The following is a 12,093-nucleotide window of genomic DNA, read 5'->3' on the forward strand; positions in this document are numbered from 1 at the left end:
GAAAAGCCTCTTAGTACTTATTTATTTCTAAGAGCATCTCCAACCAAGAAAGGTAAATGAAAGAGGTATGAAATATACTCTTTCAAAAAATAATACATTCCAAAGGAAAAAGGTATATAGAAAGATATATCATTTTAAGAAAATAAAATAATAGTAAAAAATGCATTAAAATACATAAAGTGTAATATCTTCTCAAATACATTCCCCTTGGAGAATGATTTTTCATGAAAAGAGGACAAATATGGTGATTATATGATTTTACCTCTCCATTGATGGTGAGGTAAAGATACATCTTCAAAATAGGAAAAAGTATAATACCTTCTCAAATAACTCTTCACTTGGAGAATGATTTTTCATAGAGAAAAGATAAATATGATAATTATATGATTATACCCCTCCATTTACCTCTCCCTTTGGAGATGCTCTAATCATTATATAAACGGGTACACCGCAATACCAGCAGTAAACTAAAATCGAAAATATTGAGCAGAGTAAAGAAGTCTGAATCCAGCGAGCCCGTAATCGTAACTGAACCTTCAATTCCCACGGTTGCATCTTCAATATCATCAGTCCCGCCTCCACCATCGCCGCCGTGGACTGAACTACCTGATGACTTGACGGTGAATATCCTGCAAAGGCTTCACACTAAAGAGATACTGATAAATGTGCAGGAAGTGTGTAGTAAATGGTGGAGACTCTGCCAGGATCCTGCCATGTGGCGCATCATTGATTTGGATCATCAACATTGTCGTTGGTATGGGCTCAAAGAATTTAAGGAAATTTGCCGTCGCGCAGTTGATCATAGCCAGGGGCAATTGGTCGAGCTAAAGCTTACTGGTTTAGCAGTGTATTTGATATACTACGCAACCGAGCGGTAGAAGTCTTCTATTCCCTATCATGTATTTACTCAAAATCAGATCACCAATTTTTATATGTTCTACTCTTTTGACAGATCAAGTGAGCTGCGATGCCTGACACTACCGGAGTCTCAAATAATAGGGTATGTTTTGACTGGGGCAATCAAGAAACTCCCACGATTGGCAGAGTTGCATCTCTACGTGATGTCAATGCCTAATCCCACAGATTTGGAAACCATTGGCATTTCATGCCCAATGTTGAAATCATTCACATATAGAAACCATTGGGTTGTGAATCTAGACGTTTCAAAGCATGTTGTAGCAATTAGGAAAACCATGCCTAATCTGCGTTGTGTCCTACTTTGTGGAAAGTGGATGGTAAATAGGGGACTGGAAGCAATTCTCGATGGATGCTACCACCTCAAATCACTTGATCTTGGGAGATGCAAAGGTCTTGATATGCAAGGTGCTCTAGTCAAAAGATGTTCCGACCAATTAAAAGATCTGAGGCTCCGTCCGGTGTCTCCACCCTCTATCAGCTATCAAGATTGGGATTACGACAGTGATTGGTCATATTATATCTACAATTCCAGTGATAGTGATGAAGAATATCAATAGTGGAACCAAACCGAGTTGATATTAGGTTAACCATGTAACCCATCTGTTAGAACTGACTAGTTGTTTTGTGGCCAATACCCCTATTATCATTGTTATTCACATTTGGAGTTTGTTTTTCCAGCTATTTACATCCCATTGTCTAAATGTATATTTTCTAGTCTACTTTGTAGATTACTGTTCTAACATCTTAACTTTTTGAGTATAGTGTTGGACCTGTTGTTGTGCTATTTTCAGTGTAGTAATTGCTTTAGTTCTTGTGGTGTTTGTTGTATGGATATTTACAATTAATGCTTTTTTAGGTGACTACTTTTCAACCTAGAGTATAGATGTTCACAGTTCAAGTCAATTCAACACGAAATGTGTAGGTTGAATTGATTAATTCTGCCAAATATAAAGAGTTGCCCGGGCGTTTTTCGCCCTCAAATCGCCCGGTCACAGGGGGAACGCCCGGCTTTGGAGCAAAACGCCCGGTCTCCTCGCCCGAGCGGGCGTTCTTCTCGCGTATAAAAACCGGCGCAGGTAAGGTTTTTCGAACCCTAATTTCTCGCCCCCCTCGGCAGGTGGTGTAGCCAACTGCAGAGATGGCGGCCGGCCGGCAGTACTGCCAAAACCTGAATGTGTCTTTAAAATTCGTTCTCACTCTTTTTTTTGATTCGAGAAATCTTGGCTCGACAAGCAACCTTTTAAATCGAAATTACCAGCACACATACATTGTATTGGAATTGGAATTGACAATTCCTGACCACCACAGCCCCGTCAGCCTACAATTTTGTCCAATGCAGCTACCCTCTCCGTCCACAATTTAAAACCAAAATCAGCATAAATCAAGGCAATCAAGTGTTTCTAGATTATAAATCATGCAATAATATAAACATAATGCACAAAACATCGTCAACCGCTTCGTCAAAATCAACCGAAGGAGCTTACAGAGCTGAAATTCCTCAAACTGGAATGCCATTTAACAATCCTGGATATGCAGCAGCGCATGCCGAGTGAATAACTTTTTTGCAATTTCAGAATTGCATTACTATGAACTTGGATTACATTAACTATTGGAAATTATGTCAATGATTGAAAATTTTTAATTTGATAAAATCTTAGCCAGGTTAGTTTAAACATGATTATACTCCAATTTGAAAAAACTCAGAAAATAAGTACTTGTTACAATTTCTAAAATCATGCATTTTAAAACAGAGCTAATATAATGGCTTCACAGTTGTGTTCAAACATTAACACGTTATGCTGAACTAATAATTAATAATCAATTTATCAAAGCAATTAAAATAATTTCCGAAGGTTTAACTAATTTAACTTATTAAACATGAATTCTGCTAACAAAGTCCATAGAAAAAGGAAACCTAACAAACTAAACTCCTTTAATTTTAGATCAACCTTAGGATTGGGGTTTCAACCTTTTGTATGATACTTATAATTTTAGATCAAAGTCATCATTCACAACGAATCATATATATATGAAATGAAAGATGGGGGCTATTATTCATTGTATCTAAAGTAGGGTTGGGGAAAAATACCGAAAAAATGATATATCGCTCGTATCGTATTGAAAAATATCGAAAAATTATCGAATTTTCAATATATCGTAATTTCGATACGATACGATATCGTATCGAAAACTTTCGATACGATACGATAACGATATGAATTTCCTTATATCGCGATATATCGTTTTATATCGAAAATACGATATATATCGAAAATTTTCGATATATCGATATTTTCGATATATATCGATATTTAACGATATATCGAATTTCGATACGATATATCGAAATATCGATACGATAACGATATGAAATTTTTTTATATCGAAAGTTCGATATATCGAAACTTTCGATACGATAACGATATGAAATTCTTTCATATCGATATTTTCGATACGATACACGATACAACGTTTTCGATACGATATATCGTATCGACCCACCCCTAATCTAAAGAGCAATTTAGGATGTTTTGAGTGTTCTCTTGCATAACTCCAGGGCCGTTGGTGGGGTCGGCTGACCTCACATGCATGGATCCACAGCTGGATGTGGTTATTAAGGGGTGCATATGTTGGTTTTATCAAATAAGAAGCAATCACACTAATTCCGTATTTGTTTTTGTTCTATGCTTATACCGTAACTTTTACAAATAAATTTAATCACACTTGCGCTTTGCTATTAATTTATTGTGTACAGTTTTTTTTTTCCAAACTTGTGTTTTACCGTTTACTAAAGTGCGATTGTTTTGTTTGCGGTAGATATTCAATCATATTGTATTCCATTTGTGTTTGTTTATTTTTTGATTTATTTAATCATATCATTTATGTTGCACAATTTCTTATTATTATATTTCAAATTCACATAATGCTAATGATGTAAAATTAGTTTTCAAAAAATTAAGTAAATCGTGCATTGCACGGGGTGGATATTAGTTAACTTCAAAAGTTATAAGAAATTTACATAGAAAAATAATAAATTAACTTAAAAATAAACCTTATTTGACTTTCTAATTTCCAGATAAGAAAATATTAAATGATATCAAATATTGAACTTTAGTAATTATTTTATTATAACAATAAATTTAACAAACATTTGGTAGAAATTAATGCAATTTGTCATCCAAACTGATGCGGCATATACCAGTTAATGGAATTTGCCATCCACAGTTCTACACTGAACCGGCATATATCATTTAATGAATTTTGCCATCCATACTTGTGCGTCATATACCATTTAATGAAAAATTGCCTCTTAATAAAAAAATTCTTCAATCATCATTTCTACATTCCATTATTGATTCAAACTTCCTCTTTAATTCATGGAGTATATGCTATATGAAATTTTAGATTAAAATACATTTTTTTCCCGATCTAATATTTCATGACTCCGCATTTCTCCCTCCTATGTCAAAATTCTAAATCGATTAAGAATTTAATTTACCTTACTTAAACAATTACTCAAATTACCTTAAATACATGAATAATTAAAATCAGCAATATGAAAAATGTATTTTTACTATTATCATTATTATTATGCATGCCATGTTTACATTACAAAAATTATCTAATCGGAGTCGGTCACCCGAAATGCGCAGATACACGAACAACGAGGTGAATTTGATAGAATCAGTGAGCTTCGACAAGTTCAGTTATACATTTGTACATTCAAATATAATATCCGAAATTAAGGAAATGTCATGCACCTTGTTGTTCTAAGTAACTCTTAGTTCAAATATACTTACTTTCTAAATTATAATTAAATCTAATATAGATTTTATAACATGCCCAACATTTTATCCTAAGAGTTTAACAAGAACATATGATATCTCATGTCTTTATAGTTTTTATAAAAATATTGAATTATAACATATTGCATGCATCAACAAGTATATTAATACTAAATAATCTTATATCGATACACATGTATTAATTAATATACAATTGTCGGCTAAACGCAAGGTGAATGTGAAGACGTCAATGACAGGTGTGCAACAATTAAGATTTCATACGAATGATGACGACACTTGACCAGACGACGTACACATATCAACATGTCTATTAAATAGTGGATAATCATGTAATTTAACACGTGTACTAAGTAATGGACAGCGTCAGTTAAACGCAAGACAAAAGGAATTACGCCAACCACAAGTAGTGTGACAACCGGATCTCACGAGAATGATGGCAAAACTTGACCAGACGCAACACGTAAAGATTTTTTTCTAACAATTATTGATTGTGAAATTGAGCGTCGCAAGGAGCATTTGTCTTAACATAAACATGATACCAGAATGACCTAAGTTTTACTTCATCATACGACACACACACACAAGAATATTGTTTAAGAGCTATTGATTACAAACAAAGCATTGTAAAATATTAGTTGTCTCGACGTAAACATGATATCATAATGTCATAGGTTATACTCGATCATATAATTCAACACATGTATAATCATACCAACACGTGTATTAACTAATGAACAAAAAGACAGTTAAGCGCAAGGCGAGTTAGAAGACGCCAACCCCATGCAGTGCGACAACATATGATCTCATGCTAATGGCGACGACACTTGAATAGACGACACATACACATCAACATATTTATTAAAAATGGATAATCATATAATTCAACACATTAATTAACGAATACATAAAAACAACTAAACAAATTAAAGACAAAAGGAAAGACACCAACCACTAGCAATGGGACGACATGAGATCTCATGACAAGAACTAACAACGACACTTCATTAGATGCGTGCACACAAAGAATTTTTGTGAGAGCTAATAATTGTGAAATTGCGCAATGTAAAACACGATATCATAATGTCTTCAGTCATACTCGATCACACGAGTGTGAAATCTTTCGCACTGACGAAGGGAGTACTATTATTAGGTGGTCTTATTTTGGATGTACAAGAATTTGTAAAAATCATAGCCATCTTTTGGGTAAATTCACTATTGAATTGAATCAATAGGGAAATTGACGGAAATCGAAAAAATTCAAAAAGTTTCCTTCAAAAAATCCCGTTTTCAAGTCCGCGCCAAAGCCCCAAATTCCTCTTCTATATAAGTATTTGAGAATCCAATAACCAAACTCACTATTATTCATCACTTTCTCTCTCTGTGTATTCACACCTGTCTTCATTACTCAACAAGCAAACCTCCATCAAGCGATCGGAAATCATGTCTTCAAACCAAGTCGCGCAGGTCAGCCAGCTCCCGTGCGACGGCGACGGCGTGTGCATGGTCTGCAAGCAGAAGCCGGCGGAGGAGGAGATCCTCTCGTGCAAGACGTGCGTGACGCCGTGGCACGTGGCGTGCCTCACATCCGCCCGACCACAAACCCTAGCCGACACGCCCCACTGGGAGTGCCCCGACTGCTCCGATCTCTCATCCTGCGCCGCGCCGGCCGTCTCCGGAGGCAGCCTGGTGGAGAAGATCCGCGCGATCGAAGCCGATGCGTCGCTCACGGACCTGGAGAAGGCGAGGCGGCGCCAGGAGCTGCTCGGAGGGCCGAAAGAAGGTGAGGAGACGGAGGCGAAGGGCGCTGGGGGTGTTTCGGGGATTTTAGGGGACCAGTTCAACTGCTCCATTTGCATGCAGCTTTTAGATCGACCTGTTTCGGTACGATTTTTTGGAATTTTGATTTTTGTGTCTGATTTGGGTTTTGTTTTGAAGGATCTGAGTTTTTGATGGTGGAAAATGGTTATTAATTTGAATGGGGTGTGTCTTTGGTAGCTCTTGTTTTTGGTATCGGCCATAGAAGAGAGAAGAGTAGTGTATAAGAGATAGATTGTAGGAAATTGTGTGTCTTTTTATTCATCGGTTCTTACTACTCTTTATATAGAGTTTTACATATGTGTATATGGTATGATTTCCTAGAATCAATTTACAATCAATTGCTCAATCAATATAAATCAATTTATACTGATTTAATTCTATTTCCTTCCTTGGATGATTCTGATCTTTATTCCTTTGTTAACACTTCCCCTCAAGTTGAGTGGTGGGATCTCCGAAACTCAACTTGCACAGAACGTTGGAGAAGCTCTTCGAATTGACCGCTTTGGTGAGGATGTCCGCCAACTGATCTTCAGATCGTACAAAGGGTAGTTCCACGGCTCCGCTCTCAATATTTTCTTTGATGAAGTGTCTGTCGACTTCCACATGTTTGGTCCTGTCGTGTTGTACTGGGTTCTCAGATATACTGATTGCAGCCTTGTTATCACAAAACAACCGACTTTTTTCTTGTGGCAATCCAATCTCCTTCATCAATCTTCTTAGCCATAAAATCTCCATCAATCCACTCTTGATACCTCTGAACTCTGCTTCGGCACTAGATAGTGCAACTACTTTCTGTTTTTTACTCCTCCAAGTAACTAGATTACCTTCAACAAAGGTGAAGTAACCCCCTGTTGATTTCCGATCTATTGGATTGCTTGCCCAGTCTGCATCTGTGTATCCATAGATCCCTCGATGCTTATTTCTTTTGAACAGTACTCCATGTCCAACTGTTCCTTTTAGGTATCTCACGATTCTTAGCGCAGCTTCATAGTGATCCTTCTGTGGTCGGTGCATGAACTGGCTTACAATGCCTACTGCATAAGCAATATCAGGTCTGGTGTGAGACAGATATATGAGTTTTCCTACCAAGCGCTGATATATGCTTTGACTTGCTGGTTCTGCTCCTTCCACGATCTGCAATCTGTGGTTTACTAGAATTGGTGTGTCGGCTGGTTTGCAGTCTAGTAACCCCGTCTCAGCAAGGATATCCAGTATGTACTTCTTCTGCCTTAGAAAAATACCTCCTTCCGATCTTAATACTTCTATCCCCAAGAAGTACTTAAGGTTTCCCAAGTTCTTCATCTCGAATTCTTGTGATAGGCCCTCCTTGAGCCTGTCAATTTCTTCAGTATCATCACCAGTAATGATCATATCATCTACATAGATGATCAGACATGTTATTCGACCATCTCTTTTCTTTAAAAACAAGGTATGATCTGAGTTGCTCTGTTTGAATCCGTACTTTGCCATAGCCTCAGTAAACCTCCCAAACCAGACTCTAGGCGACTGCTTGAGTCCATACAGGGTCTTCCGTAGTCGGCATCCTTCTCCTTTACTGTAACCATCGGAAAAACCGGGGGGAGCCTCCATGTATACCTCTCTTTTCAATTCTCCGTGCAGGAATGCATTTGTAACATCGAACTGATGTAAGGGCCAGTCTCTGTTCGCAGCTACTGAAAGTAGAACTCGGATAGTATTCATTTTCGCCACTGGGGAGAATGTCTCGTCGTAGTCTATTCCGTAGGTCTGCGTGTATCCCTTTGCAACTAATCGTGCTTTATATCTTTCAATAGAGCCATCAGGTCGACGTTTAATTGTAAATACCCACTTGCATCCGACTGCCTTCTTTCCATCCGGTATCATGCACTTTTCCCAGGTGCCATTTCTTTCTAGTGCTCCCATCTCTTTCTGCATTGCTTCTCTCCAATGCTTGTGCCTCCAGGCCTCCTCCACAGTGCACGGGATTTCTTCTTCTTCATACAGCGCTGCCTCAAATGCATGAGCCATTTCTGAGATGTGATTCTTGGCCAGAAAGGCTTTTGAGTATTTCGCCTTTGTGTGAATGTCAGGACTGTATCTTTTCGGTGGAACTCCCCTGTTTAATCTTGAGGGTAATTTGTACCCCCCAACTCCTTCACTAATCTGCTCCTCGAGCAAATCACAAATCTCAGGTTCATCTGGGCTCTCTTCATCTGAGTCTATACTTGTCTCTTGATTCCCTTCAGTAATACTGTTAGTACAATTAAGAGAGCTTCTTTCAGGTGTAGTAGAGTCTACAGGAGGACTTACAGTGGATATCAGAGAGGGAGTATTCTGGACAGTGGCATTGGGCGTTGGGGGCTGTATATGTGAGATTTGCTCAGCAGTCTTGTCAGCCTCATTCGCTTCCTCTGCCAGGTTTGCTGGTGCATGATAAACTGGAATTGGTGGACAACTTAGTGGGTCGACCTTACTACCATTCTCCCCCTGACCACTAAGATGGCTAAAGTAGTAGTCTGTTTCGAGGAAATCGCAGTTCATTGTGGTGAACAGGCGATTAGATTTAGGATCAAAACATCTATATCCTTTTTGATTCACTCCGTATCCCACAAAGACACATTTGACTGCACATGGGGATAATTTGGTTCTTTCGTGTTTTGGAATGTGGACAAAAATTGAACAGCCAAACACCCGAGGTCGAAGGGTTAAAGGTAATGGGATTTGCGCTAGTGTCGAGAGGATCTCTAGCGGAGTTTTCAAGTTTAGTGAGCTCGAAGGTAGTCTGTTTGATAGGTAGACTGAGGAGGCAACTGCTTCAGGCCAAAATTTTCTTGGGGTGTTGGATTCGATAAGCATAGCACGGGCCATTTCTAAAAGGGTTCTGTTTTTCCTCTCTGACACTCCGTTTTGTTCTGGGGTGTATGGGCAGGTAGTTTGGTGTACAAGGCCTTTATCGTGACAGAACTGTTTCATATCAGAGTTCACAAATTCTCCTCCATTATCTGACCGAAGAGTTTTTATGGTTTTTTGAAATTGGGTTTGGACTAGGTTGTAAAAATGGGTGAAATGCTGGAAGGTTTCACTTTTTTGTTTCATAAAGTATACCCACGTCATACGAGTACAATCATCCACAAAAAGAAGAAAATATTTAAAACCTTGCCCCCCTAAAACCGGTGAAGGACCCCAAACATCAGAATGGACAAGAGAAAATAAAGAATCAACTCTGGTATTATTTGATTTGTAGGTTTGTCTGTGGCTTTTGGCCAAAACACAGGTTTCACAATACAAATCCTTACTAAATTTAGGAAAAAGCAATTTTAAATAACCCGATGAAGGATGTCCTAGACGGCGGTGCCACAACCAAGCTTCCCTGTCAGCCGTCCCGTGAGCTATCATAGCATTTCCGTGTTGCTCTATCTCATCCACATAATACAGCCCATTCCGCTCAGTGCCACGTCCAATAATTTTCCCTGTCCTGATATCCTGCAAAAGGCAGAAATTGGGTTGCATTAGGAGAGTGCAATTCAACTCTTTAGTCACATGACTAATAGATAGCAATTTATGTGACATAGAGGGGACATATAGGCAATTAGACAATGTCAAACTGGGTGAGATTTTAACAGTTCCTGCTCCCTCTACTATCGTCAACTCTCCGTTTGCATTTTGAATGTGACTTTTTGGTGCCCTGTGCATACTAGATATATCAGATTTATCAAAAGTTATAGTATCTGTAGCTCCACAATCAAAAATCCATTTGTCATTCTTGGCATCAGAGGATATGGACAGAGCATATGATTCGGGCAAATTATCGGACAAATTTTCGAGTGGCTGAAATTTATTCTGGCAAAGTAATGGGGCAGATTTGGGATTTTTAAAAATGAGAGGCTGAGTTTCGAATTTTATGGATCTTTGGGGTTGAATCATAGGATACTTAATAGGTTGGGGTGCATTTCCTAATTTTTCAAAAAAGGTAGGGCTTGAGGGTAAACCCCCAAACCCTAACTTACCCCCTTCCGCCTCCACTCCATTTCCGCCGTTCGCGAAGGAAACTGTACCAAGGGTTATCTCCTCCGGTCCATGCTGGCTGCCGCCTCGGATTGTTGTGGCCTCGGTGTTGCTCCCGGCGGTGGCAGCCGGCTCTCCCCCTCTATTCGCGACGGCAGCTACTCCTCTTCCCCCTCGAAACGGCGCTTGATTCTGTTTAGATTTGCGATCCTCCCACCATTCCGGGTACCCATGGAGTTCGAAGCATGTTTCCCGAGTATGCTTTTTCTTTCCACAATGATTACATGTGAGCTTCAGTTTCTCCTCCTCCGTTTTCTTGCTCCAGTTACCGCCGGTATTTCCGCCGCTTCGTTGAGGGGGATTTCGGTGAGTGGCTTGATTCGGCCATGGCTGCCTTGCAATGAGTCCAGCCGCGACTCCCTGTGTAGCCCCGGTATCCCCTGATTTCAGAACGCTCGCTCTAGTGTCCTCCCTCCGAAGGATTCCGTATGCTACTTCTACGGATGGTAGTGGATCCAATCTAAGTATTTCTTTCTTGATCCCTTCGTACTTGTCGTTTAGGGCTACGAGAAGTTGGTATAGTCTCTGTTCTTCTTTTTCGGCATTATGGATTTCAATATCCTCTGGGAGTTTCATCCGATTGGGTTGTTTCTGGTCGATCGAGACCCATAGATCATTGAGGATTGTCCATATATCTTCCAGAGATTCATCCGTCTGTTTTAACCTGTTTGCTCTTGTGTACAGGTCATACACTTGAATCTTGTCACCTCCGCTTGCGTACGTAATCTCCAGGCTCTTCCATACGTCTCTGGCTGATGGGTATTGAGACACTCGGTTGACTAGTTTCTCCTCCAAGTTTTGAATCAACCACGTGAATACGCAGTGATCCCCTTGCTGCCATCTTCCGAAGGCTGGATCGGTTCTTGCAGGAGGGGATGGGACTCCAGTAATGTGAGACAACATTCCCCTCCCGCTGATTGCCGCTGTCATGTGGATGGCCCAAAGCGAGTAATTTTCGCCATTAAGTTTGGTTCCGATCTGTAACGGTGAGGTATCAAATCTGTGGTGTTCAATTTTGGGTTCTGGCTGGTTTAGAATTGTAGGTATGATTTGCTGGCTTTGTGCAATACTGGTGCGCATAAACTCAGCGAATAATCGAGCGAATTGCTCATTTTCTGTTGGTTTCGGTGTTTGGTTGTCATCGGATTCTGACATGGTTTGGTGATTTGAACAGGGTCTGCCGGATTTTGGCCTTTTGGTTTGAGATTGGTCCGAGACAGTGATGAGACTTCTCTGAGTCTCACCCCCGCTCTGATACCATCTTGTTTTTGGTATCGGCCATAGAAGAGAGAAGAGTAGTGTATAAGAGATAGATTGTAGGAAATTGTGTGTCTTTTTATTCATCGGTTCTTACTACTCTTTATATAGAGTTTTACATATGTGTATATGGTATGATTTCCTAGAATCAATTTACAATCAATTGCTCAATCAATATAAATCAATTTATACTGATTTAATTCTATTTCCTTCCTTGGATGATTCTGATCTTTATTCCTTTGTTAACAGT

The 12,093-nt window shown here is 39.4% G+C and overlaps 2 protein-coding genes and 2 long non-coding RNA genes across 8 annotated transcripts in view; 3 read left to right on the top strand and 1 right to left on the bottom strand.

The window, feature by feature from the left end:
- Positions 1-272: 272 nt before the first annotated feature.
- Positions 273-1,475, top strand: LOC125220222 (putative F-box/LRR-repeat protein 23). The gene is made up of 3 exons (XM_048122386.1): positions 273-280; positions 491-847; positions 953-1,475. Exons 1-3 carry the CDS (start codon positions 273-275, stop codon positions 1,473-1,475), a joined length of 888 nt encoding a protein of 295 aa, XP_047978343.1.
- A 4,689-nt stretch (positions 1,476-6,164) lies between these two features.
- LOC125220223 (E3 ubiquitin-protein ligase ORTHRUS 2-like) overlaps positions 6,165-12,093 on the top strand; it is a 34,037-nt gene continuing 28,108 nt past the window's right edge. The window contains exon 1 of the mRNA XM_048122387.1: positions 6,165-6,605. Within this exon, the coding sequence (XP_047978344.1) occupies positions 6,165-6,605 (441 nt within the window). The remainder of the gene's footprint in view (positions 6,606-12,093) is intronic.
- Positions 9,736-10,600, bottom strand: LOC125222984. Its single transcript, XR_007176643.1, has 2 exons — positions 10,529-10,600; positions 9,736-10,004 (listed from the first exon to the last, which is right to left on the bottom strand). It is a non-coding gene; the product is annotated as an uncharacterized LOC125222984 (long non-coding RNA).
- LOC125222982 lies at positions 10,531-12,014 on the top strand. Of its 5 annotated transcripts, none has more exons than XR_007176641.1 (4): positions 10,531-10,782; positions 10,852-11,032; positions 11,271-11,577; positions 11,761-12,014. It is a non-coding gene; the product is annotated as an uncharacterized LOC125222982 (long non-coding RNA). The 5 variants fall into 5 exon arrangements; XR_007176639.1 differs by having other exon boundaries at positions 10,531-10,751; XR_007176640.1 differs by having other exon boundaries at positions 10,531-11,102.

Source organism: Salvia hispanica, chromosome 4 (genome assembly GCF_023119035.1).
Source record: "Salvia hispanica cultivar TCC Black 2014 chromosome 4, UniMelb_Shisp_WGS_1.0, whole genome shotgun sequence".
NCBI classification, from domain to species: Eukaryota; Viridiplantae; Streptophyta; class Magnoliopsida; order Lamiales; family Lamiaceae; genus Salvia; species Salvia hispanica.

Bases quoted from the DNA above. Each gene is read 5' to 3' on its own strand.
- LOC125220222 (XM_048122386.1), top strand. The intron at 848-952 runs GTATTTGATATA...CTCTTTTGACAG, and splicing joins AAGCTTACTGGTTTAGCAGT to ATCAAGTGAGCTGCGATGCC.